General features: G+C 40.1%; 1 protein-coding gene across 4 annotated transcripts in view; it reads left to right on the top strand.

Moving 5' to 3' along the window:
- The window catches only part of MYPN (myopalladin), an 87,974-nt gene that overhangs the window by 35,009 nt on the left and 25,967 nt on the right, over positions 1–26,998 (top strand). For all 4 annotated transcript variants that reach the window (XM_042240770.2, XM_012105168.5, XM_060406836.1 and 1 more), the window contains 6 exons: positions 1,610–1,724; positions 2,957–3,028; positions 11,047–11,188; positions 13,032–13,055; positions 15,934–16,050; positions 16,811–17,180. In XM_042240770.2, coding sequence (XP_042096704.1) covers positions 1,610–1,724; positions 2,957–3,028; positions 11,047–11,188; positions 13,032–13,055; positions 15,934–16,050; positions 16,811–17,180 — 840 coding nt within the window. The remainder of the gene's footprint in view (positions 1–1,609; positions 1,725–2,956; positions 3,029–11,046; positions 11,189–13,031; positions 13,056–15,933; positions 16,051–16,810; positions 17,181–26,998) is intronic.

Below are 26,998 nucleotides of genomic sequence, written 5' to 3' on the forward strand. Positions count from 1 at the left end.
CCCACTCCAGTATTCTGGCCTGAGGAATTCCATGGACTGTATAGTCTACCGGGTCACTATAGAGTTGGACACGACTGAGCGACTTGCGTTTTCACTTTGCCTCCAAAGTTGAGCAGAGATTCCTGAGATATAGACAGATATAGACACAGACATAGATGTAGATATACAGTGCGGTATTAAACATTGCTCTAAGCATCTTCTCTGGTAACTCAGACAGTAAAGAATCTGCCTGCAATGCAGGAGACCCAAGTTCCATCCCTGGGTCGGGAAGATACCATGGAGAAGGGAACAGCAACCCACTCTAGTGTTCTTGCCTGGGAAATCCCATAGACAGAGGAGTCTGGCAGGCTATACAGTCCATGGGGTCGCAAAGGGTCGGACATGACTGAGCAACTAACACAGACACTAAGCATCTTACATGAATTACCTTATTTTACCCTCAAAAAAACCCTATGAGGTAAGAATTATTATTTCCTCATTTTATACATGCGGAAGCTAAGGCAAAGAGAGGTAACATACAGACAAAAGAGGAGTCTATCCTGACATTGGTCATCTACCCCCACAGATTAGGGTGAGAGGCCCATTGCCAGATCTCAAAGTGAAAGTGAAGTGAAGTTGCTCAGTTGTGTCTGACTTTTTGCGACCCCATGGACTATAGCCCTCCAGGCTCCTCCATCCATGGGATTATCCAGGCAAAAATACTGGAGTGGGTTGCCATTTCCTTCTCCAGGGGATCTTCCTGACCCAGGGATCGAACCCAGGTCTCCCGCATTGCAGGCAGACGCTTTAACCTCTGAGCCACCAGGCAAGCCCAAGAATACTACTGGAGTGGGTTGCCATTTCCTCCTCCAGGAGATATTCCCTGACCCAGCGATTGAACCTGGGTCTCCCACGTTGTAGGCAGACGCTTTACCATCTGAGCCACCAGGGAAGTCCTATTTAGCTCTTTGTTTCTTCCTGACATGCCTAGGGACTGATATGGTTAGCAAAACTGAGAGCCTTTAGTCAAAGGATTGCCATTCTGTCTGGACTCAGGTTCTCTCTTTTGTTAGGTTCTCTGGCAAGATACCAGACCTCTCTCTTTCCCACAACAAAACTGAAATAATCTCCCTCTGCAGACTTCTCAAGAATACTTCCTGGCTCCCCGGCCCTTCAAACAATCTCTTTAATTTGTGTAAACATGAAGAGCTCATTGTCTTGGGCTATTTCTGCTGTTTGCCACATCAAAATCCCAGAAGCAAAAATTTACGAAGCCTGGCCTCCTCCTTGGAATGGGAGGGGGAAGGAAAAACACAGAGGGCAACACCAAAACAAACCTCAAAAAATTTTTTGCACAGGCACTGCCGTAGCACTTGTCTTGAATCTCAGCTGTGAATATGATTGAGTCCCCAGCTCTGCGAACGGGCAGTGAACTCAAGGACAGAACTGGCGTCTTATCATCTTCCTGTTTACATTGCCTAACAAAGTGTCCAGCAAAGAAGCCCTCAATAAATGTTTGTGCGATATTGCTGAACAAAAAGTTTTGTAAGCAGTGCTGAAAGCTTTGCTGAAAGACTTTTCACAAGAATGATAGGTCTGTTTCATAACCTGTATTTTAATCATTCCTCAGAATCCAGAAGCCAAATGAGGTGCCATCGCCTCCCACTACTTCTGCAGCCATTCCTTCAGCAGTACCCCAAACCCAGCATGCGGTGGCCCAGCCCAGGGTGTCAACCATCCAGCAGGTACAAGAGTCTAAGTGAAGCGCAAGTGCCATGAACTGTGACAAGCAGGCACTATGATCATGACCCTCTTGTGCGGCATGATCGTATTCTCCTCTGGTGCAACTTCATCGTGCCCTTGGGCAACACGCTGCTATAGTCATGATAATCACTTTGTACTGCCGGCAGATGGTGTCAGTAGTTGCCCTGGCTTTGGGAACAGATTCTGTAACTTCATAGGCAAGTTTCATAGGAAAAGAAACTCAACAAATTAGTCTCTGATATCCCAGCTTTATGAAGGGCATGGATTACATATACAATGAGCTGCCAGCTCTCCCACTGGCCCAGGACTCTCATGAACCTCAGTGCATGGAGCTATTAAAAAATAAAAAATTCTACTTTCTAAGATACAGTAACCATTAAAATAACTTTCAGAAAATCTTAAAGTCTCTCATTCTTCAGGCTGATTATGCTGATGATGATAGTACACACTTATTGTAAAAACATTTAAAAATTACAAAAAGTATACCAAGCAAAAACTTAATCAATGTTCTACTTCTCTGCCCCCACTCTTCAGAGGTACCTCCTATTAATACTTTCTATCAGATAGTTTCAGGCATTTTCTTTGCATATCTATATGCATATCCTTCCAAACTCCAGGAGATAGCGAAGGACAGGGAAGCCTGGTGTGTTGCAGTCCATGGAGTCACAAAGAGCCAGACACAACTTAGTGATTGAACAGCAATGCATATACATTAAAATATGAAGTCATATTAATATAAACATACTTGTAATGTGTTGGTTGTATATTTAAATGTAAACATTGATGTATATAAAGACCTAAAACGTTAAAAAATTTTTTAAAATTTTCTTCAGCATACTTATCTGACCCATTTAGTAATGCAGAGGGGTCATATTTTAGTTCTAATCCAGTAGTTTTCAAACTGTGATCTGTGAAGCCTCAAGAGGCTATGGAACCTCTACAAGGCGTTAAGGTTCATTACTTAGCTCTGTTTGTAAGGGGCTGGTGACGGGTGGCATGTATTTACAGCCACCGTGATGTAGGAAGAAATAGTAATACAATCAGTTCAGCATAAAATTTGATGTCTGTGAATCATGACATAGAAAATGTCTTTGGTTTTAGATTAATTTCATATACCAAATTCTTTAGCTTGTTATACATATCTATCATCTATCTACCTACCTACCTGATAATTCTAGTAATGATGAATCTATTCTTGGTTCCCTTCTAACAGTGTCAGAGCCCTACAAACTATCTGCAAGGATTGGATGGAAAACCTATCATTGCAGCTCCTGTGTTTACAAAGGTAATCAAAATGTTACTTCTTTCTGCCATGGCTTTAAACACACCATAATACCCAAACAAAGTTGCAGGATCCAAGATTCACTGATTTTATCTCAGGATTTTGTTCTCTTATAAATACACTACAGGGTTTGGGTTTTTGTGGTAGCTGTTACCATGCCTCCTGAAGTCGCAGATGTCTAATAACAGTTTGTGTAATAAGGGAAAGGTCACCCCCATCCCCATTCGCCATGCTGATCTCTATGGCCATCCTACTGCTTTAAACACGGTAGCCACACCTACGGGTCAGGTGAAAAGCTTTCTAAGCACTCCACAGTGTTCTCTGGATGTCTTTGGTGCTCAGGGAGATGCAGTTACATGCTCTCAGAAGGCTTAATATAGACTTTGTCACTCAAAGACAAAGAGCTTTCTTTTTCTAATCCATAGTGTCAACTCAACTATTGTAGCGGCATCAAATTCTGAGTCTCATAATCTTTGTCTTTAGAACTGGAAATTTTACTCAGGAACTTTCTTTACAAATGAAAAAAAAAACAAAACAAAACAATGGTAGGCAGAGAGATTAAACAATGTATCCAATGTTACAGAACTTGGTAGAATCAGGACTAGAAACAAGTTCTCTCATTTCTGTCTGTTGTTCTTTCTCTTATATAACATACTTTGTTTATATGTTGCCCAGGACAATAAATTCAAAGGTGAAAAACTGAGTCACACTGAATTTGTTTTGGTATCATGAAGACTACATGAATGAAGTTTATGCCTGGATTTATAATTTGTTCTTTATATGAATACCAAACTTAAACCCAGAGAGATCTTATCCTCTCAGAAGTATGTTTTAGAGCAATAGTTTTCGATCAGAGTTAATTTTGCTCCTCAAAGGACATTTGACAATGTCTGGAGACACTTTTTGATTTTCACAACAGGAGTTGGCATCCAGAGATACTGCTAAACATCCTGTAATACACAAGATGACAGCCTTCTGCAACAAAGAATTATCCAACCCAAAATGCCAGTTAATCCTGGGGTTGAGAAATCATGGATTAGAGAAAAGTGTCCAAAAAAAAAGTGTCTTTTCCAATAAGTACTGCTCCTAAAGGAGGAGCTAAATTCACAACTTCCACAGAAACATCAGTTTTAAGGCAAGTTCTACCATATTAGCTCATCCAAGATGGTTTTCCAAAATTAAGCAGAGTCTGAGTGAGACATGTTTATCCATGACCATATCAGGTGGGCAAACATTCTTATATGAAACAAGATGCATCTCGATTTTTCAGATGTTTCCTGTAACCTGCTTTTAGAATTTAAGTTTTGCTCTTTTCAAAGACTAGCAGCAGGAAAGCAATGTGTTCTGATTTGGTGACTACCAGACTTTAATGAAGAGTTTTAAGTGTGTGTGTGTGTGTGTGTGTGTGTGTGTGTGTGTGTGTGTGTGTGTGTGTGATGTACCTAACAGAGCTACCTCTATTTGTCTTAGTTCACTGCTAAGTCACCTAGCCTGGAAACAAAGCTTTAAATGCTGAGAAATCTGAACACTCTGTCGTGCCGATTTGTCATAACACTACCTTTTTCAGGTAGTGCTGATTCTTCAAAGGTAACGAAATCACAGAATAATTTATTCTGTCCCAAACTGAAGTCTCCTCCCACTCTTCTCCTCACTACCATCTGCCCAACCAGACAGCAGAGAGGTGTTCTTACCTCCCTCCACACTTTCCGATCCTTTGGGGCTGCTGACTTCTCTGCATCTATATCACCTGGTACATATCTCTGATACAACATTTAGCACAATAATAAGAAGGTTTACTTTTCTATCTCTCCCAAGCACCTTAAAGCCTATCTCTAATATCTAGATAGGAGTCCACCATGATTATAATAGGTCCAGAACTATCTTTATTATTCCCCAAAGCCTAATAAGACTTTAAAAACTATTTTTGACATTTAATTTTCATGGACAGGTTAGTCACAAGTTAGCTGTTTTTGCGTGGTGACTGATTACCTCCCTCTAATTGGATGCTCTGATTTGCAGATGATATATATGCCTTTGATAAATAAAAATGAGAAAGTGAATTAGTCATCAGTGTATGCTGTTTATCAGATAAATCTCCAAAAATGTTAGCTCTGTGGTGGGAAAGCAATGTCTAACACAGAGACTCAAACTTCGGTGAGGCTTTCTCAGCCCTCGGAAAGTGTGGTTTTGTCTCCATAAATGGGATCAGGGCTGTTCAGATGCAGGGCTCTAGCGTAGCCTGTGGCTCAGATTCCAGAGGGACTTATCAGCAACAGTGTGCTTGCGTTAGTTTCCATGAGCGAGGGCAGAATTGAGGTCATCGTCACTGCCAGTGTCATTAGAAAATTTCTGAATCAGAGCCACTGATGATGGTAACCACGTGGCGTGAGCCGTGATAACCGATCATTGGCATATGTTTGCTTGGGTTTTTCCTTGTTCTATTTACTTCTTTAGGGACTTCTGGCATTCCAGTCCCTATGATTCACTTCTATACTGCCTAACAAAGCATTTCTCCGCCAATAATGTCATGAAGCCATTTTTTAAAGGGGCTTCCCTGGTGGCTCAAACAGTAGAGCATCTGCCTGCAATTCAGAAGACCTGGGTTCAATCTGTGGGTTGGGAAGGTCCCCTGAAGAAGAGAATGGCAAGCAATTTGAGGACAAAGTTTTATTTAACCCCTTCTACCTCCTTTGGTGATGGGGAAGTACTGGTATTATCTTCTGTTTAGAGAAGGTTAAAATGAAAAGGAGGATGCCCAGCAAAACAGTGGTAGAATTTGAAAGAAGTATGGGGTCCCATATGCTAGTTCATTGCTCTACTTATAGAGGATAACTTTTTTTAACCTTTTAATTTTATATTGGAGTATAGCTCAATATAGTATGGGCTTCCCTTGTAGCTCAATTGGTAAAGAATCTGCCTGCAATGCAGAAGACCTGGGTTCCATCCCCGGGTTGGGAAGATCCCTTGGAGAAGGGAAAGGCTACCCACTCCAGTATTCTGGCCTGGAGTCCACGACTGAGCGACTTTCACTTTCACTTTTCATAGCTGATTAGCAAAGTTGTGATAGTTTCAGGTGGACAGCAAAGGGACTCAGCCATATATATACATGTATCCATTCTTCCCCAAAGTCCCCTCCCATCCAGGCTGTCACATAACACTGAGGAGAGGTCCCTGTGCTATACAATAGGTCCTTGTTGGTTACCCATGTTAAATACAGCAGTATGTACAGGTCAATCCCAAACTCCTTAACTATCCCTTTCCGTCATTCTTTCCCCCTGGTAACCATAAAATTCTTTCTCCAAGTCTGTGAGTCTGTTTCTGTTTTGTAAATAAGCTCTTCTGAAGGATGGCTATATTTTTAAATACTTTACGAGATAGACTATCCTCTATCCTTTGTACTGTACCAAAAACACTTTCCCTCTGTTTATGGGGGGAAACCAGTGCTCACACTCCTTGAGCATGATGGGAGGTAGATGATCAAATCGGAATCTTACTCCTGTCACTGTGCCCACTCCAACAGCAGCTGCTCGGGCGGGCTTTCAAGGCTGCAGCAGCACTGGGTCCAGCTGCTTCAGCAGTAATTTGAAGAGTGCAAAGGGGCAGGGGAAGTGAAAATTTGAAGAACGGCACTTCATTACATAATAGCAGAGGCAGGAAGCCCTGAAATAACTGGGCTGGTGGTTGGCTCTAGATTCCTGAAGATTACATGGGCCCCTCTCCCCAACCTGACAATTCCAGAGACTTCTCTGGCTCAATTGTTGCACTGGACACTCGTGACTATCTTGGAGCAAAAAAGGGTTCTTTATCAATAAAAACTGCTCTGATCCAACTCCAGCCTAAGGCACTATAGCATTCATTTCCAGCATCTCCCAAAGTGCAAAAACAGCCACTAGATTTAAAAAAGAGAATAAAGTGACAATATGAACCTTGTAGCTGATATCTTTTCAACCAGTAAGGGAGATGCCTTTTCTCAAGGATGTCCCTGCATTATATCTGTGGGTATGGATCTACTGAGCAGGAACTGTGTCCTTTCAAGTCACATTGACAGCACATGCACACAGCACTTGGTACAAAGCAGGAACCCAATAATATTTATTCTGTGGTGAATCACTTCCATTTCGGCTAAGAAGGAGTTGCTGCTTTCATCACTTTGTGGCTTCAGAGTGTCTTTAGGAGGAACAGAGAAAAAAAAATCCAATAGCAAATGGCTGTGGAAGGCATGCTTCTTAAGGCTGTGTTGTCAATTACCCCGCAAAGAATGTCTTCCTGGACGATCAGTACGGTGATGACACACAGGACGGATTTGCACTTTGGATACTGTTTACCTCAGCAGGTTGTAGACCTTTCATTATAGGGACTTTAATTCAAATCTGCAGTTCCTTGTTAAGACTAACTTAATCTTTGCTTGCGGGAAATGTTTCATGTCTTATTCATCTTCAGTGAAGTCAAGGTAAATATGATCAAGTCTTATACAATGTGCCAGTAGTAACAGCCTAAGACCTGCTGCTGTGTTGAACATGGCCCCACTCACAAAACGTTCAAATGGCGTAACTGATTTGGACAGTGATGTGAGCCAATTTTTTGTCATGAGACTTTTGTAGAAAAGCACAGCTTTCAGCAATAACAACTATCATTGTCCTTCAAAGCATGACCTTCAACAATCTTTTCTAAGTGGCTTATAAGATGACCCATGGCAACTCCTTTACTGAGTATTGATGGTGTGTCACGCTGGAACAAGCTTCCATCCCATATCACAGACACTTAACAGGCATATTCTATAACTGTAGTAATTCAAGTGTCTTGGCTATTGTCTCCAATAGAACACAGGTCTTGGCTTTCAATGTCAAGTGAGTACTTAAAACAAGCTAACATTGGTCGCAACTATGAGTAACATATTCTCTCCAGGAGGTCCTTCTGCAAGCGGGACTGGGGCTTCCCAGGTGGCCCTAGTGGTAAAGAACCCTCCTGCCAGTTTAGGAGACATAAGAAAGAAAAGTTCAGTCCCTGGGTCAGGAAGATCCCCTGGAGCAGGAAACGGCAACCCACTCCAGTCCTCTTGCCTGGAGAATCCCATGGACAGAAGAGCCATAGCATCACAGAGTCTGACACTACTGAGCCGACAGCACATACACACAGCACTGCCAGACTGAGACCTGGTTCGTATATCTGAACTGCAGGTCAGGTCAGAGTGAAGAGATTGACCTCATCCTGCTCACATTCATTCTTTAAATGCGCCATGCTTTTTAAATTCAATCCCTTCTGCAGCTGCTACTTTTTTTTTTTTTTTTTTTTTTTTTGCCTCAAGAAAAAGAGACTTCATTATGTATGAATCCCAGGGAGATGTCTGATTGCCATTAAAGTTTTCGATAGGATCCCAAACTATCATTTTTGCACAGAATTGGCTCAGATATCAAAGTGAAGGGCTTATTCACCAGCTTGCCAGGAGCATCCAAAACTCATTGATGTTCCCTACTTATAGATAATATTCTTGTCACTAGAAGCCACTGTTTGCGAGTAGACAAGGAAAAACCAGGTTTTTAATCAAATAGTTCCTCATTACTTCAGAAACCACTCTGCAAATTCCATCCTGAACTCCTTCAGCAAACAAATTTGGGAATGCAAAACAAAACAAAACAAAACAAAACAAAAAAACCCCCAAACCCACTAACTTTTGTCTGTGGCGCCCCCTGGCAGTCACAATATCAACTTACACACCCTTCTCAGGTAAAAATCTCCTATGGTAGCTAAAGCCATGTGGTTCTCCTCACCCTGTTATTCCTTAGACAGATGTAAATATGATGGGTCCATGCACAAAATACCACATATTGTTAAGACAAGAGCTGTAAACAATCATAAAACATTTATCAGAGTGAATGACAAAAGCGAAAAACACTCTGGTCCATCCTTCTCCAAAGTGAAACGTAAAGTGAAAGTTGCTCAGTGTAAAGTGAAAGTGTCCAACCTTAGGCAATCCCAGGTACTGCAGCCCACCAGGCTTCTCTGTCCATGGGATTCTCCGGGCAAGAATACTGGGGTGGGTTGCCATTTCCTACTCCAGGGGATCTTCCTGACCCAAGGATCAAATCCAAGTCTCCTACCCCCTTCTGAAGCAAGAGCCGATACCTAAATGCAGACCCCCAAATTGTAATAATAGGAAAGCCCGAATTATTTATTGCTAATAGAGCTTGTAGAGGAAGATAATCATAACCTTTCCCATGTTTGTGATCTTTCAGCCTATGGTAAAAATGTGCCCACACACATGCCAACAGAGCTTTTCACAATCAAATGAAGTACCAATAACACAAATGAATGTGCGACTTTAAGCTCACAAATCATGATGAGTGAAAGACAAGTTATGAAAGGAAAATGTGAGTTCTATTCTCCCATAGAGTCTATTACAGAATAGACTGATATTTTACAGTTGAAAGTGATTTTTGTAAACTTTTTTTTTGGTGGAAGTTTGGAAGAGCATTTAATGATGCCTTCACAAAATTATGACATATTTTACCATGACCCAAAACTTCACAGGCAATTATGATTATATAGAGATTGCCATTCTATATATGCCTCAACAGACTCTGAGGCTATACTGTAAAGAACACATACAGAAAACAAAATAGCGGAACAAACATCAATTTCCAGGACTACAGAAAGTTGACAAGCAAGCCAAGAAAATAGATTTCCCACCTCATGGAACATTCTTAGGTGGAAAAATACATTACTTTCTTTTAAAAAAAAGTTTTTATTTATTTATTTTTTGGCTGCCCTGCGTCTTTATTGCTGTTCAGGCTTTTCTCCAGTTATGGCAAGTGAGGGCTACTCTCTAGCTGTGGCGCAGGGGCTTCTTATTGTAGTGGCTTCTCCTGTTTCAGAGCACAGACTCTAGAACGCTGGGGCTTCAGTAGTTGCAGCAGGTAGGCTCAATAGTCGTGGCTCCCAGGCTGTAGAGAACAGGCTCAATAGTTGTGGCGCTCGGGCTTAGTTGCTCTGCAGCATGTGGGATCGTCCCAGACCGGGAATTGAAACCAGGCCTTCTGCACTGCCAGGCAGATTCTTTTACCACTGAGTCACCAGGGAAGCCCCCCAAAATACATTACTTTCATAACGAATACACCTAGTTTATACTCAATATAAGTTTATGCAATTTTTAAAATTGTTATTATTTCTGAAAACCAAACTCTACTTGGGCATTTTCTCAAAGGAAGCAGAATGACTTTACTGAGAATTAGTATTTTTGCAAACCCTCAGAACATTTTGCCTAGTATTTGTCTGGCTCTACAACAGAGAAGGAAGAAGACAGTGAGGAAAACATATCCTATGGGCACAGATGAGTATGTCTTTAAAAATAGATTTGATGTATATCCACCGAATTGAAGCTGCTGGAAATGTACAAGATTTGGAGAAAACCCAAACACAGAAGCAATAGTGCCTTTTTGGAAAACTCAGCACTGGAAGTTCAGTTCAGTTCAGTCGCTCAGTCGTGTCCAACTCTTTGTGAACCCATGAATTGCAGCACGCCAGGCCTCCCTATCCATCACCAACTCCTGGAATTCACTCAAACACGTCCATCAAGTTGGTGATGCCATCCAGCCATCTCATCCTCTGTCGTCCCCTTTTCCTCCTGCCCCCAATCCCTCCCAGCATCAGGGTCTTTTCCAATGAGTCAACTCTTCGCATGAGGTGGCCAAAGTACTGGAGTTTCAGCTTTAGCATCATTCCTTCCAAAGAACACCCAGGACTGATCTCCTTTACAATGGACTGGTTGGATCTCCTTGCAGTCCAAGGGACTCTCAGGAATCTTCTCCAACACCACAGTTCAAAAGTATCAGTTCTTCGGCACTCAGTTTCATTCACAGTCCCAACTCTCACATCCATACATGACCACTGGAAAAACCATAGCCTTGACTAGACGGACCTTTGTTGGCAAAGTAATGTCTCTGCTTTTTAAGATGCCGTCTAGGTTGGAAGTAGATTCCAAAAATAGATACTTTTTGGTTCTAACAATATTCTTCTCATTACAGATGTTACAAAATTTATCAGCCTCTGAGGGTCAGCTAGTTGTCTTTGAATGCAGAGTAAAAGGAGCCCCATCTCCTAAAGTTGAGTGGTATAGAGAAGGGACCTTGATAGAAGATTCTCCAGATTTTAGAATTTTACAGAAAAGTAAGTCAATGCTTTTAAATTATTTTTTAAATAATTTTTAGAAATTTATTGTTTACATTATTTTTATAACTTAACAGTGAATTAAAATGTAATAAAAATAAAATAAAAATCACTTATAATCATAATCCATCAAACTAAGCCCTGTTAATATTTTGGTGTACATTCTCCAAAACTTTTTCCATGTATTTTTTTTTAATTGAAGAAAAATTGCTTACAGAATTGTGTTCTTTTCTGTCAAACATCAACATGAATCAGACATAAGTCCAGATATATGTCCCCTCCCTCTTGAACATGCATGTTTTTTAAGTAAAAATAAATGATTTTTTGTAAATTGATTTTTCACTCAATATTTCATGAATATCTTTCCATATTAATACAGATCTTTTTTACCTTTAAAAATAAATCAATTCAATTTCATATTTACTTAATCACCTATTGTTGAAAATGTAGAATGTCCAAAAATTTTTACTATTATAAACTATATCTCAAAGCATGTTAACAGAGAATATCTATGAATAAATTTGAGCAGAATTATTATTGTAAGTTGACAATTTTTAAGCTTTTAATATAAATTGCCATAGTGCCCTCCAAAAAGGTTGAACTGAATTTACAATGATCATATAATTGATCACCCAATTTTGGAGAGTAAAAGAAGGTACTCTTAATCATTATTCAGAGATTGCAGGAATAAACCAGATATCTGTCCCAGCCGAACTGGGACACATGCTGTTCCAGTTACATTCTACTACAACCAGAAATACATGGGAAATCCCTTTGTCTTAATACCTTCATTAACAATGGACATTAAATATTTTTTAATCTTCACTAATTTTATAGGTCCAAAATGAGAACACCTGTTTTAATCTGCACTTCACTAATTAGATGTGGGACGGAACTTCTTTTTCATATTTATTAGGTCTTTAAATTTATTTTTTTAAATACCTATTCATATCATTTGTTCGTTATTTATTTGGGTTTTATTTTTTATTGTAATAAATATATATGTGTGTGTGTGTATCCAAGTGGTTAATTCTTCTTTTCTTGTCATGCAGTGCTTTCAGCTTGATACATTTCAGTCATAAATATGCTGAAATTTGTTCATTTTTTTCCTGTCTATCACAAAATAGATTAGATATATGAATCAAATTACTATCAGGTTTAACAGCAGCAGCAACAGCAACAAGAATATTCTGAATACCATTTAAGCTGAGAAAAAAAAGAAAAACCCTCACTAGTTTTATCAGTGTTAAAGACTGTTCTGCGTGAGTGCAATTCCATAAACATTAGTTGAGCACCTGTTTTAAGTACCAATCAGGCACTTTCAGAAATGCCAAAGAATTTTAAAATAAAAACTGCTCTTGAGGAACCTGTCATCTATCCTGAGGCTCTTAATATTAGAAACCTTAGGGCAGGAGGTATATTCTACATTATATCAAGATGTGATAGCCCAAAGCCAAGAATGATCTCTCAGTCTTCACAAAATTTTTCAGGTCAGGCTGAATGAAAACAATAAAAATAAAGCATCCTGAATACCAGCTAATTCAGGAAGTTTTCCCAACCTAAGGTTTGCATGTCTCAAGTGGAACCCAGGTATGTCCCAAGATGCAGCCACATCATTTAAGTAGCAGCAGTTCTCTCTTGCTGTTCTTCTATGGTAAATATCCTGTCCCCATTAAGGTCATTGGTACTTAGGTCATTTTGCTTAACATTTACAGATTAGCTTAGTCAAATTGCTCATGAGTATGCAGAAAAAAATTGTGAAATTCAGTGGGAAGCTTCTGATGAAAATATCACCTCTCAGTAAAATGAATGCTCAGAATCTTTTAATTTTTTTTCCTTTTAGAACCTCGGTCCATGGCAGAGCCAGGTAAAGATCATTTTAACTTTCATTTTCATGTGATCAGTGATTTGAAATATGTAAAACATATTGCAGTTATACTGGTGTCAAGAAAAAAAAGTTTTAGAAAGAAGATCGAAGCTGACTCTAGCTATTACTGAAGGAGAAGGAAACGAGGAGCATGTACAAATCTGAAATATATATTCAGTACCTATTGTGAATACAGTTAGTTCTGGGTTGTTGAGGAATGTTTCTTAGGAATATTTTCCCTCTAAGGAATATTCTTAGGAATATTTTCCTACTTATGATTTCCTTCACCTGGGCTGAGCAATTTCCATGATGCTAGACCAATTCCAGTTCTACAGCCTATGTTACTCAAAAGTTATGCATCAGATTTTGAAATTCACAGAATCAACTCAGAATCAATACAATGTTAGTGGTGTTATTAGATTAGGTTGGGAGGATATTAAGATGACACAGAAGTTCTTACCTCTAGAAAATACAAGTCATTCACAAACCACAGCGTAAACATCTGAATGTCCTCTCTGTGATCACCCTGAAAAATAAGATTGTATTTGTGTCCATGGGTAAGAATCATGGCTTGGAATTTCATTATTATAATTCTTTCTCCCAAAAACTGAATGGGAAAGCATTCCTAATACAGACACTGAACAGAAAGGGGTGGCAGAGCATGAGATGGTTAGATAGAATCACCAACTCAACGGACATGAATCTGAGCAAACTCCGGGAGACAGTGAAGGACAGGGGAGCCTGGTATGCTGCAGTCCACGGGGTCGCAAAGAATCAGACATGACTTAGCAACTGAACAACAATAATCCATGTTGCATAGCCTTGGATTATGCAGTAAGTAGGCCCTTGGGGATACAGTAAAGACCACAGTAGTCTTACGCTAAGCATTGTTTGCAGTGGAGAAGCATTTTTCCCCTTGAAAATATTTCAGTCTTTTGATACTTTCAACCAGAACAAGCTTTTTCACTAGGTAGTCTCATACACAAAATAATTTCAGAGTTACCCTATAGAGGTCCATGTCCAAAACTAAGCTCAAGCTCCACAATCTAAAATTTCATGTCCAGAGAGTTCTTCCTTCCACCTTGTATAATACAAATACCCTTTGGAGACAGAATATTTTATCAGGCAGGTATAGTGTAGTCTGAATAAATTTATCAGATCATTTTCTGAATGCAGGTTCCTGAAAGCTGAGAGAGCAAATGTTTGGGAAGGGGAACAGAGAGAAGGAAGCATAAGCCTCAGAAAAAGGACAGAGAGGTACCAAAAACCAAACTTCGCCTCTCCATCATTTAAGATTCTTTGGGCAGCAAGCAAAGAAAACCTAACCAAACGTGGCTTAAGCAACAAGAAAAATCTATCTTGTCACATTGCAAAATGCCCTAAGAAATGGCAGTCTTGAGACTGCTTAATTTTGCATCTCAGATCATTGAGGACCAAGCTTTTTTCCTCCCCTCATTCTGTCACTTTCAGAGTATCCCCTTAAGCTGGCTCTACTAATATACCCAAAACAGCAGCCACAGTTCTGGGTATTACATGCAGATGACAATGTCCAGAGGCAAAAATAGGGAATACTGCTCTCTGTTATTCCTTTTAAAGAGCAAAGAAAACTTTCCCAGAAACTCCCCAGGATACTTCCCCTAATATCTTATTGATCAAAATTGTGTGTCACATGCCACCATCTAAGCAAGAACAGAGTTAGCATGACTGGTTAGCATGACCAATCACGATTCACCAACCAAGGCTGAGACGCCAGTCTGCCTTGAAGCCTATGGTCACTTCAGTGAGGGTAGACAAAGCCAGGATTCTATTTATAAGGAGTAAGGAAGACGAAGAGTTAACTGAGCAGGTACTCAGCACTGTCCGCCATGGCCTCCTGTCTGGTTCTCCTAGAAGTTGTGCAGCTAATTCAATCCAGTTATCACGAAACACTGAGACGCCAAGTTTCTAATACAACTTTGCTTTTGTTAATTTTGTTTTTAATGTCAGTTCTACTGAGTGATAACTGGAGGTTTATGTTACCATCTTATATCTCACTTCATTAGTTGCCAAGGAACACCTAACTATAATAATTTAAGGCTGTAATCATATGATTCTATCTGGGAATCGTTTCAGCAGTTACACAAAGGGGGTTCATGCTCTGTATTGGAGTAATCTTAAAAGAATTATCATAGTATCACAAAAGAAAATGTGCATTTCACTTTTCTTTCACCCAGAATTCTAAGTTGCTCTACCGACTAATTACTAGTAGCTAAGCAAAATATTTACTGTCCAGTTTTAAATTATGGCCTTTATTTAAAATTACCTCATGACAAAAGTTCCCCACAGAATAGGTCACAAAAAAAGAAGAAAATAGTTCTCCATGGAAATAGTGAGATCTGGGTTTAAAAATCATTTTTTTCAATCCTTTTAGTTCACACAGAACTCCTCTTGCTTTTTAAAAAAATTTATTTAATTTTAATTGAAGGATAATTGCTTTACAATATTGTGTTGGTTTCTGCTATATATCAGCATGAATCAGCCATAGCCTCCTTTTGCTTTAAATCCTTTGTTTTTGTGATTTTAAGCTTATTGTTTCTTGGTTCTACTTTTGTTTTCTGGACTGATGACATAAAAACATAATATTTATGAATCCATAATCTGTATTATATTATTATTAAATTCTCTTGCTGAGTGTCTGCATGGAGTTATTCATTTTACATCCTTTGGCTCATTTGGTCTGCTAACCAGTCAATTCAATCAAATAATTGGACTAATTATTTTCAAACGATATAATCATCTTCTTCTATTGACTTCTATAGAATCACTATCTAACATCAGAAAATTCCATAATTCCATTTCCATAAAAAGTCAGTAACCATCTCTGCTTTATTGGCTTTAGAGGAGATCTGTACTTTGGTCATTGCTGAGGTATTTGCAGAAGACTCTGGGTGCTTCACATGTACTGCAAGCAACAAGTATGGCACAGTGTCAAGCATTGCACAGCTAGATGTGAGAGGTAAGGATTCTTTCAATGCCGTAACCGTCTAGACCAGGGATTCCCTAACCCCCAAGTCAGTACCAGTCCATGGCCTGTTAGGAACTAGGCCACACAGCAGGAGGTGAGTGGCAGGTGAGCAAGTGAAGCTTCCGCTGTATTTACAGCTGCTCCCCATCTCACTTTACTGTTTGAGTTCCACTTCCTGTCAGATCGGCAGCGGCATAATAAATGTAGTGCACTTGAATGAGTCATCCTGAAACCAACCTTCCCAACCCCAGTCCATGGAAAAATTGTTTTCCACAAAACCAGTCCCTGGTGCCAAACCATTGATTTAGACTATGATTTTGAATATGAGTATGAAGAGTATACTTTACCCTTTCTTACTGCTTTTTATATGAAGCTAGTGTGGCTCTCCTAAAATGTTTTTGAATTATTGAGGAAAGTGTTCCTGAACAGAATTCAATTTCTAATTTCTTATCGCATTTATCTCCACCATCTCAGTCATCCTGCTGTTATTTATTATATTCCCTAAGAAAACATCTCCTTGGTCTTACATAGACTTCTAAAATTCTTTCCAAAATGCTACTTAGATTTTTTTGAGTTTTTTCCCCCTGTATCCTTACCATTCTTTAATGCCTCAGATTGTGTTTTCTGTTTTTGACAAGCATCTCTTATTAGCACATTCACCTAAGTTGGATTCCTGCCCCAACTCAGGTTTACAGTCCTTTCTCAGTCTTGTTGAGTAAGGCTAATGGCTCAGGTCCTGTTATCCTTTCAGGAAATGAAGATCTCAGAAACAATGGGTCTCTTCACTCAGCCAATTCCACCACCAACCTGGCTCTTATTGAGCAACAGACATCCCCACCCAACCCAGAGCCTCCTGTGGAACAACCCCCTAAACCCAAACTGGAAGGGGTCCTGGTGAACCACAATGAGCCCCGGTCCAGCTCAAGGATCGGGCTCCGTGTGCACTTCAACCTGCCTGAAGATGACAAAGGAAGCGAAGAATCCTCTGAGGGTGGCATGGTGACCGCCCACCAGACCAGGCCAGATTCCTTCCAGGAGAGATTCAATGGACAGTCAGCAAAAATCTCTGAGCCTTCCTCACCCGTCAAAGAGCCCCCTCCAGTTCTGGCCAAGCCCAAACTGTAAGTAAAAATTAGAATGGATAACCAAGAGTGCCTGTGACCTTCTCTGAGTCTGCCCTTCTTAAAAATGATGAAGCTGAAAAGGAGAATTATGAAATGAGAAAACACACATTAAATGCTTTGCAGATCATATATCCTTACATCAGTGTAAATGTGCTATTACTATCATCCTTACTATTCATATTCTACTTCCAAGAAATGTTACATCTAAACTGGCTCAAAAAGATATTTGTCCTATACTAGATTTTTTTGAGTTTTTTCAGGTGAAGCACTTCTGCACTTTTCTGTTTTAATAAAGCTTTTTTGACTCAGCTTCTTGAGCCATTTTACCTTTTGGCTACACTGAGCAGCTTGCACAATCTTAATTCCCCAACCAAAGATCCAACTGTGTCCCCTAAAGTGGAAGCATAGTCTTAACCTCTGTACTGTCAGGGAAGTCGCTCTACTTCCTTCAGTATTTCTTGCACCTGAATTTTTTCCTTTTTTAAAAAAATTCAGATATAGTTGATTTACAATGTTGTGCTAGTTTCTGATGTACAGCAAAGTGATTTAGTTATACATATGTATTCCTTTTCAGATTCTTTTTTCTTGTAGGTTATTACAAAATATTGAATATAGTTCCCTGTGCTAAAACTGCCTGGATTTTAAAACCCAAATTTGCCACTTCTGGGCTCTTATAAATATCTTTGTGTCTATTGGTCTGTTTTTTCAATTAATTTATTTTTAACTGAAGGATAACTGCTTTATAATTTTTGTATTGGTTTCTGCCGTACATCAACATGAATCAGCCATAGGTATACACAGATCCTAGGTGCCGCCCCACTTGAACATTCCTCCCACCTCTATACCATTCTTACAAAGCCCTTTCTTAGGTCTAATAATCTTTACAGCCTATAATTTCATCTCTCTATTTCCCATTTCTACTTCAGCTTAAGTTTTTATACTCATTATAGAAAAGATATCAACTGTTTTTTAGATAGTTCCTTGATATGGCTAGATATGCTGTGGTAACCACAGTAGGCTTCATATAAATGTAATGGGATGAAAGAAGTCATAAAAATTCAGTCACCTCTGAATTTGATGCACTTGTGGCCCAAACCCTCTTCAGAGCTTCCATCAGCGTCCTGTTGCAATATTTAACGTGCATCCATAGTAAAGCAAACATTGAACGTGATAGTACTATTATGTTCTGTTTGATCCACACATCAAAGTGATAAAAATTACATTGATAACTACATAGACCTTTAAATATCAACAATGAAATTTATAGTAATAGGACTCCCATCATGTGTTCCTTGGTGCTGATCACAAGGTACTCACTGGAAGCAGTTCATGTTGCTTAGTTTTATATTTTTCTCCCTACCACACAAATTCTGGGCATAAAATTAAATGTTACAAAACATACAAGTCACACCCAGAAATACTTCAGTTCAGTCACTCAGTCTTGTCTGACTCTTTGTGACCCCATGGACTGTAGCATACCAGGCCTCCCTGTCCATCACCAACTCCCAGTATTTACTCAAACTCATGTCCATTGAGTCAGTGATGCCATCCAACCATCGTATCCTCTGTTGTCCCCTTCTCCACCCGCCTTCAATCTTTCCCAGCATCAGGGTCTTTTCAAATGAGTCAGTTCTTCCCATCAGGTGGCCAAAGTATTGGAGTTTCAGCCTCAGCCTCAGTCCCTCCAATGAACATTCAGGATTGATTTCCTTTAGGATGGACTGGTTGGATCTCCTTGCAGTCCGAGGGACTCTCAAGAGTCTTCTCCAACACCACAATTCAAAAGCATCAATTCTTCAGCTCTCAGCTTTCTGTATAGTCCAACTCTCACATCCATACATGACTACTGGAGAAACCATAGTTTTGACTAGACGGACATTTGTTGGCAAAGTAACGTCTCTGCTTTTTAATAGGTTGTCTAGGTTGGTCATAGCTTTTCTTCCAAGGAGCAAATGTCTTTTAATTTTACAGCTGCAGTCACCATCTGCAGTGATTTGGGGGGCCCCCAAAATAGTCTGTCACTGTTTCCACTGTTTCCCCATCTATTTGGCATGAATTGATGGGACAGGATGCCATGATCTTAGTATTCTGAATGTTGAGCTTTAAGCCAACTTTTTGTACTCTCCTCTTTCACTTTCATCAAGATGTTCTTTAGCTTCTCTTCACTTTCTGCCATAAGGGTGGTGTCATCTGCATATCTGAGGTTATTGATATTTCTCCCTGTAATCTTGATTCCAGCTTGTGCTTCATCCAGCCCAGTGTTTCTCATGATGTACTCTGCATATAAATTAAACTTCTGTCCCCTCAAAGTTCTGCCAGTCACAGGAAACAGGAATTACTTGAAGTAAAAAGAAGGGAAGAGGTTATTGTAGGGATATAAGCAGGAATGCGAAACAAAACACAGCCAGGCCTTGTACAGAGAAGGAGAGTAGGGAGCTAGTGATAGCTTACGGTGAACAATGTCGGATTCATGATCTCCAAAGAAGATTTAGCTTTGGGACCAGGGACCAGGTTTGATCACTCAAGAGCTTTCGTGTAGCAGAGTTTTATTAAAGTGAAAAAGGGACAGAGAAAGCTTCTGACATAGACATCAGATGGGAGATGTGAGTGCCCCCCTCGCTAGTGTTAGCAAAGGAGTTATATACTTTTTCAATTGGTTATTATAGTAAATCAAAAGAATGTCTCAAAGTTGTAAAGATCTTACTAGGCCCACTCCCACAATTTACTTTTTAAGATGACAGGATTAGAACTAACAATAGAAAGATCTTACCAGACCCAGTCCCATAATAAACATTCTAAAATAACAGGATTAGTCAGAAGGTTTTCAAGGAGAAACTGTCCTCAAACAGGATACATTGTTGTTATATAATTCTTAGTACAGAGTTTAAACTGAGTCCTTTGTTGTGTAATCATCAGTTCTGGGCTTAAAGAAACAAATATTTTATGAGACTAAAACTAAGGAATGTAGAGGGAAAAAAAAAGACATTTGTCCTTTTTTCCTCCTTGAAAATTCCAGACCCTTATCTCCTCCTCAAGAGCCCCAGATCCCTCTCTCTCCTCCTCAGGGACCCCGGACTTATCAACCTGCCTAGGAACTGACTCTCTCATTAGGAGCTAGGATCACATACATGGTCAGTTGGGTTTCTATCTGGTGTTCATGCTCCATCCTGAGCAGCCCCTTGCTTCCTCTTTGCATATCCTCTCCACTCTTCTCTCTTAGAAGCCTCATCAACTCATATCTGGCCCATAATGACATGTCCTTTCATGATTTGTGTCAAGTTCCACTGTTAACTAGGCTTCCCTTGTGGCTCAGCTGGTAAAGAATCTGCCTGCAATGCAGGAAACCTGGGTTCAATCCTGGGACGTTGGGAAGATCCCCTGGAGAATGGAAAGGCTATCCACTCCAGTATTCTGGCCTAGAGAATTCCATGGACTCTATAGTCCATGGGGTCTCAAAGAGTTGGACACCACTGAGGGACTTTCACTTTCTTTTCACTGCTGACTACATCGTTCTCAGCAGCTCCATTCCAAATACCAATTAGCCCATCCTTGCCAGGTGCAGAGGATTTAGGTTTACAGGGAAGAAGAGTCAAATGGGTCAAATCACAACTGTGTGCGAAGGCAGTTCTCAGAGAAACAAGTCGTGGGTACCGGTAACCCCAGACAATCCATTTGCCATTTTGTAGAGCCTCCTCTTACTATTAGATTTACTTTCATGTTGCAGAAAGTCCAAAGTAACAGTGAGTTAAATACATGAGGGTTTATTTTTCTATGAAATAAAGGAATTAGAGGGGCTGCTGGGACTGTTATCAGGGCTCTGTAGTCATTAAGAAGCCAGTCTTTTATCTTCTGCTCTGCCACTTTAGCACTGGCTTCTTCTCCAAGAACCCTCATGGTCCAAGATGGATGATGGTGGTCTAGTCATCACATCTGCATTTCAAGCATCAGAAAGAACAAATGGGTAGAAGTCGTGATATTACGGTCTTTTAAAGGAGTCTTCTAAGGACTCACTCCAAATCATCTGCTTATATTTCACTGGCCAGAACTTAGTCACATGGCATACTAACAATAAAGGAAGCTGGGAAGTGTAGTCTTTGGCCGCACAGGTTGGCTCCAGGAGTAAAACCAATCCCTTCACAAAGGAGAGAATTAAGTAGCCAGCCAGCAGTAGCTACCACATGAAATTTTCAATGAATATAAAAATTCTACTAAGTTATGTAGTGACGCCCTCTAAAACTCCAGTCCTCAGCACTATATAATTCTTTAATATGTTTTGCCTTCCTTAACTTTTGTATTAGAGACAAGAATATGCGCGTGGATGCTCCCCCCTTCCTCCACTTTTTCTTCTTCCCTCTCTCTCTCTCATACACATACTCCCTTTGTGAATCCACATGCTTACACACTTTCTTACTGGTTTTAACCTTATTGATGTTAATCTTTTAGGTTTTACATATTGACTCAGCAGTCTTGAGGATACCATTTTCTGCTTGTTCTTCAATTTGCCATTCATATAGAAAATAGAATTCTTATAGATCTTAAAACTGCAAAGGGAAGCTGTAATTTTTAAACACTATCATCAAAACCTAGATAATTTAGACTTTGAAAATTTCAGCTTGAATATTAAGCTATCTAAAGAAGTGATTCTTCATCCTGGCTACACCCTAGAATAAAATGTAGGGCTTCTGAAAAATATTTATGCCTTGCACCCCAGCCGAATCATAATCTCTCCACAGATTATTCTTAGGTATAGCCAGTTGGAAACTACAAGTGTAAAAGTTGGTAAACCTGACTTACAACCCTTTGTCACCCCACCCAGCCCCATACACACATTCCTCCATGGCCAGAAAAACAAGAATAAACATTTAAAGTGGATAAAATGTCAGAGACAAAATGAGAATGTACTGGGAAAACGTATGCTTTGGGGACAAGTGTTTCTCTAGAGCAGTGGTTCTCAGTCTTGGATGCAGGCAAGAATCACCTAGAGGCCTGCTATTCAAAGCACTGGCGTCCCCTTGGGGCCTGATAGAAATACAGGCTCTAGTATTCCACTAGGACCTACTGAACCAGAAGCCCTGGGGGTGGGACCCAGAAATCTATCTTTTTAACAAGCCCAGCAGAGGATTCTGAAGCTCGCTGAAGTTTAAGAACAATTCACCTACACTTAAAAACTATGCCTGGATCCTTTCCCAGGCCAATTGACTCTCTAGCCAGTGGTGCCTAAATTAGTGAGGTTTGTTTGCCTTTTATGCTCTCTGCACAGCCAACATGATTACCACTGCCAAAACCACAGCTAAATCTGATTGCAGGGACATATTTACCCAGAATTAGTTATCTTAATCACCAAATGTTTCAATTACCAACAGAGGCAGGGAACCCCTGACTTGCAGCACTTGCCAATTTTCTCCCACCAGGGATGATTTCAAGTTACTAAAGAAAGATCATTGAACTGGGAATTGGGATGAGGTATGCACAATCTTCTCTCCAGAGCCAATGAGAGCTGGCTCCAGATCACACCGCCCCAATTGTTGTCACCAAATTTACTGCTTTCAAAGGTACTTGATACAATAGCCCAAGTTTGTTCTGCAGTGCTTGTCATGAAGCCTTGACATTTTATCTCAACCACTTAAGATCCCTAAGAAATTCTTTCATATTCCAGAACCACAATAAGAAGCAACCTTAACATTTTTGAAACCCATGTTCATTCTTACAAATCTTAAAACTGGTATCTGTAGTTCAGAAACTGAAAATTTTAATAGCCACAATTTGTTGATCACTCAACTGATTTAGGTGATTCATCTACCAATTCTCACAACAATGTGAAGAGAAATTATTTACTCCTTTTTTACTTATGAAGAAATCGGGGTTGAAAAAACCTAGAAACCACCCAGAACCACACACATAATCAGTGGCAGAGCCAGGATTAGGATCTAAGTCTTTCTGCAGAGGCCATATTCTTGAGCATTAAGCTTTAATTAAGTTGTGACAAAAGAAAAGATATTTTCAGATAACCCGAGAGAGTTGATAATCTACAGAAAGAAAGCTTTGGTATAACCCTGATTTCAGAAATCCTCACAGCAACAAGATGGGAACAGCTGAGCGTATAGCAGTTTATGATAGGCTGTTATTTTGAATTAGAGAGGTTGCTCAGGGTTTTGTATACTTTGTAATTAACTTTTCCTTTCTTCTTTCACTGCAATGTGTATCATTATTAAATAGTAAATTCTATAACTAAGTTGAATGACAACAACAAATATGTTATCTGTAAATAACCACTCATTATTTGTGTTACATGCATATATAGAAAGATTTTTTTAAGCCCTGAATAGTTCACACTATCTGAGGCATATTTGTATATCCTATAGCACCTAGCAAAGTAAACATACAGAAGATTCAATAAAAGTTTGTTGACTACTAGAATTGACACCTTGCCCTGTTGTAATGAATAAGCAAATTGAAACAGGTGTTTTAAATCCCTTCTGAAACAAGATAGAGCTTAGTAACATTTGGAGAAAAAAAGTCATGTCCAACTCTTTATGACACCATGGACTGTAGCCCGCCAGGCTCCTCTGTCCATGGGATTCTCCAGGCAAAAATACTGGCTGCTGCTGCTGCTGCTGCTGCTGCTAAGTCGCTTCAGTCGTGTCTGACTCTGTGCGACCCCATAGACGGCAGCTCACCAGGCTCCCCTGTCCCTGGGATTCTCCAGGCAAGAACACTGGAGTGGGTTGCCATTTCCTTCTCCAATGCATGAAAGTGAAAAGTGAAAGTGAAGTCGCTCAGTCGTGTCCAACTCTTCGAGACCCCATGGACTGCAGCCTACCAGGCTCCTCCATCCATGGGATCTTCCAGGCAAGAGTACTGGAGTGAGGTGCCATTGCCTTCTCCAGAGGACCTTCCTGACCCAGGGATCAAACCCAGGTCTCCTGCATTGCAGCAGATTCTTTATCATTTGAGCCATCGGGGAGGCCTATCAATCAAAGAGACACATTATTCTCAGAATTCTTCCATGGAGAAGGCACTGGCACCCCACTCCAGTACTCTTGCCTGGAAAATCCCATGGACGGAGGAGCCTGGTAGGCTGCAGTCCTTGAGGTCGCTAAGAGTCGGACATGATTGAGCGACTTCACTTTCACTTTTCACTTTGATGCACTGGAGAAGGAAATGGCAACCCACTCCAGTATTCTTGCCTGGAGAATCCCAGGGACAAGCGAGCCTGGTGGGCTGCCGTCTATGGGGTCACACAGAGTCTGACACAACTGAAGTGACTTAGCAGCAGCAGCAGCACCATTGGATTGAGTATGGTGGTGGTATTGGCTTGTCACTTTTCACCTATAATGTTTCCTTTTAGGGTCCAGAAAATAAATATCTCTTTATTAGAATAGCTGCAGAGTTGCCTCTCTAAACAGTTGACTTGCTTGTATCTTATGGACACTGTAACTATAACTTATTGTGTTTCCCTTTTTGCATAGGCTACTAGGAAGCTCAGAAAAAAATGTCTGGCAAAATAAATACATGAGTGCTAAGCTTAAAAAAAAAAAAAATTCTTCCAGAATCTTAGATAATCAAAACAATTTGATGCTGAATCTCATATATCATTATGTTTAAAGTTTGTGACCCTCCAATATACTGCATTAAATTATAAGGGCCAAGATGCTATTTAAAGTCTGACAAAGTTAAAAGCTAGTTCTCGGTTTTCATTCAATGGGAACTAAAAGAAAATCAGAATCAATCAATATCAAGTGACTTCCTGGCCCCCTTTTTTCATCCCTAGCTTTCTAAGATCACTTAGTTTTCATATACTACTTTTTCTACTTCCAAACCACAAGAAAATATTTCTGCATCATCATCAGATTAAAATGTACTCAAGAATACAATACAAACCTGTCCTAAAAGTCACACAACATTGTCTTTATGCTATAGCATTCACAGAATGGGACCTGCCAAATATGAGATCCACTAAAATTGTAAAGGTCTTATATTTTTATGCCATTGGGAAGGTTTAACACAAGCAGAAATAATGTTAATTGTGTATATTTTTCTAAGGATATCTAAGAAAGATATTTCTACTTCTCTTGTTTGCTAAATAAAATGAAAAGGTTTAATTAACTTTACTTTATTCTCTCAGCTTAAATACTTACTTCTAAAAGGGGGGAAGAAACTTACTCTGCCAAGTAGGGCTAGTACTTCTAAATTCTTAGTTTAATCCAAGACGAGAGTTTTCATAGTTTAACAAAGGATCATACAGTATGTAGCATTTGACAGGAGAAAGTACTTTAATGAAAGTAGAGATTGGTCTTTACTTTGTGAAGTTACTTTTCCATATATTGTATATCAGATATGTCAACGAAGGGAAGGGAAAAGGCCTTAAACTCCAAGGATTTTTTAAAGTCAAGGTTTGGAGAACCTTCTGAGTCGATCTTTTTAAAAATATATAGAGTTTTACTTATTATTTTTTTTGTACTGGGTCTCTGCTGGCGTGCAGGCTCTTCTCTAGCTGCCCTGCGCAGGCTTCTCACTGCAGGAGGGCTGGGGTGGGGCTTTTGTTGTTGTTGCAGAGCACCTGCTCTGGGACACGCAGGCTGCAGCAGCTGTGGCCCCGGGGTCCACAGCACAGGCTCAGTAGTTGCTGCCCACGAGTTTAGTTGCCCCACAGCATATGGAATCCTCCCAGATCAGAGATCGAATCCATGTCTCCTGCATCAGCAGGAGGATTCTTTACCACTGAGCCTCCAGATAAGCCCCTGACTTGGTATTGTTGGTGCTAACTTTCCCGATGGTATGAAAATGTAGAACCTTTCATTTTTAATAGATCTCATGTTCAGCAGACCATCTTCTATGTTCCAGGCATACTTTCAGAGACCATAAACCCATGGTGGTTGAAGCACTGTGGCCTCACTTGTGGCTCCTCCTACGGTTATTTACTCAAGAGGAGAGTCTCCTAAACAGCAAAACTTGACAGCCCTGACAATTTGATGCATGTATAGTATTTAGACATTTTCCATTTTCTTTATTAAAAAATGATTAACTATTTTAAGAGAAAGTATTAGACTGCGGGACTTAAGGCAAATCATACAACGATTCTGTGAGTCAGATTCCTTTAAATAGAGAAAGTGCTCCCAGCTTGATCATCTTCCTTTTTTTAGGCACAAGCCAAGTCTAAGGCAACATTTATAATTATGGTGACCATATAATCTAGCACTGAAACCATGACATTTTTGAGAGCGAAAGAGCACCAGCAGTAATTATGGCAGGAAAACAGGCATAAAGGAGGATGGTCTAGAATGCATTGAAACATATGGTTACCTTACCTATAATGCTTTGTTGTTGGAAAAGGATGAGAAACACCAAGACATATCCAGCCGCTTTGCTAAGGTTTGCTCTAAAATGAAGCAGAGTGATGAATCTAGCACACTTTGGGGGGAATTCAGCCCTCTTTAGTGTTAGTAACTAACATCGGTGTTTAGTTCAACACCTTCTGTCCAGAAGCCCAACCCTAACCCTAACCCTAGTTCAGTTCAGTTCAGTCACTCAGTCGTGTCTGACTCTTTGCAACCCCATGGACTGCAGCACACCAGGCCTCCCAGTCCATCACCAACTCCCAGAATTTACTCAAATTCAGGTCCATCGGGTCGGTGATGTCATCCAGCCATCTCATCCTCTGTCATCCCCTTCTCCTTCCGCCTTCAATCTTTCCCAGCATCAGGGTCTTTTCAAATGAGTCAGTTCTTCCCATCAGGTGGCCAAAGTATTGGAGTTTCAGCTTCAGCCTCAGTCCCTCCAATGAACATTCAGGACTGATTTCCTTTAGGATGGAC

The sequence above is a fragment of the Ovis aries genome, chromosome 25, assembly GCF_016772045.2.
Source record: "Ovis aries strain OAR_USU_Benz2616 breed Rambouillet chromosome 25, ARS-UI_Ramb_v3.0, whole genome shotgun sequence".
In the NCBI taxonomy this organism is placed as follows: Eukaryota; Metazoa; Chordata; class Mammalia; order Artiodactyla; family Bovidae; genus Ovis; species Ovis aries.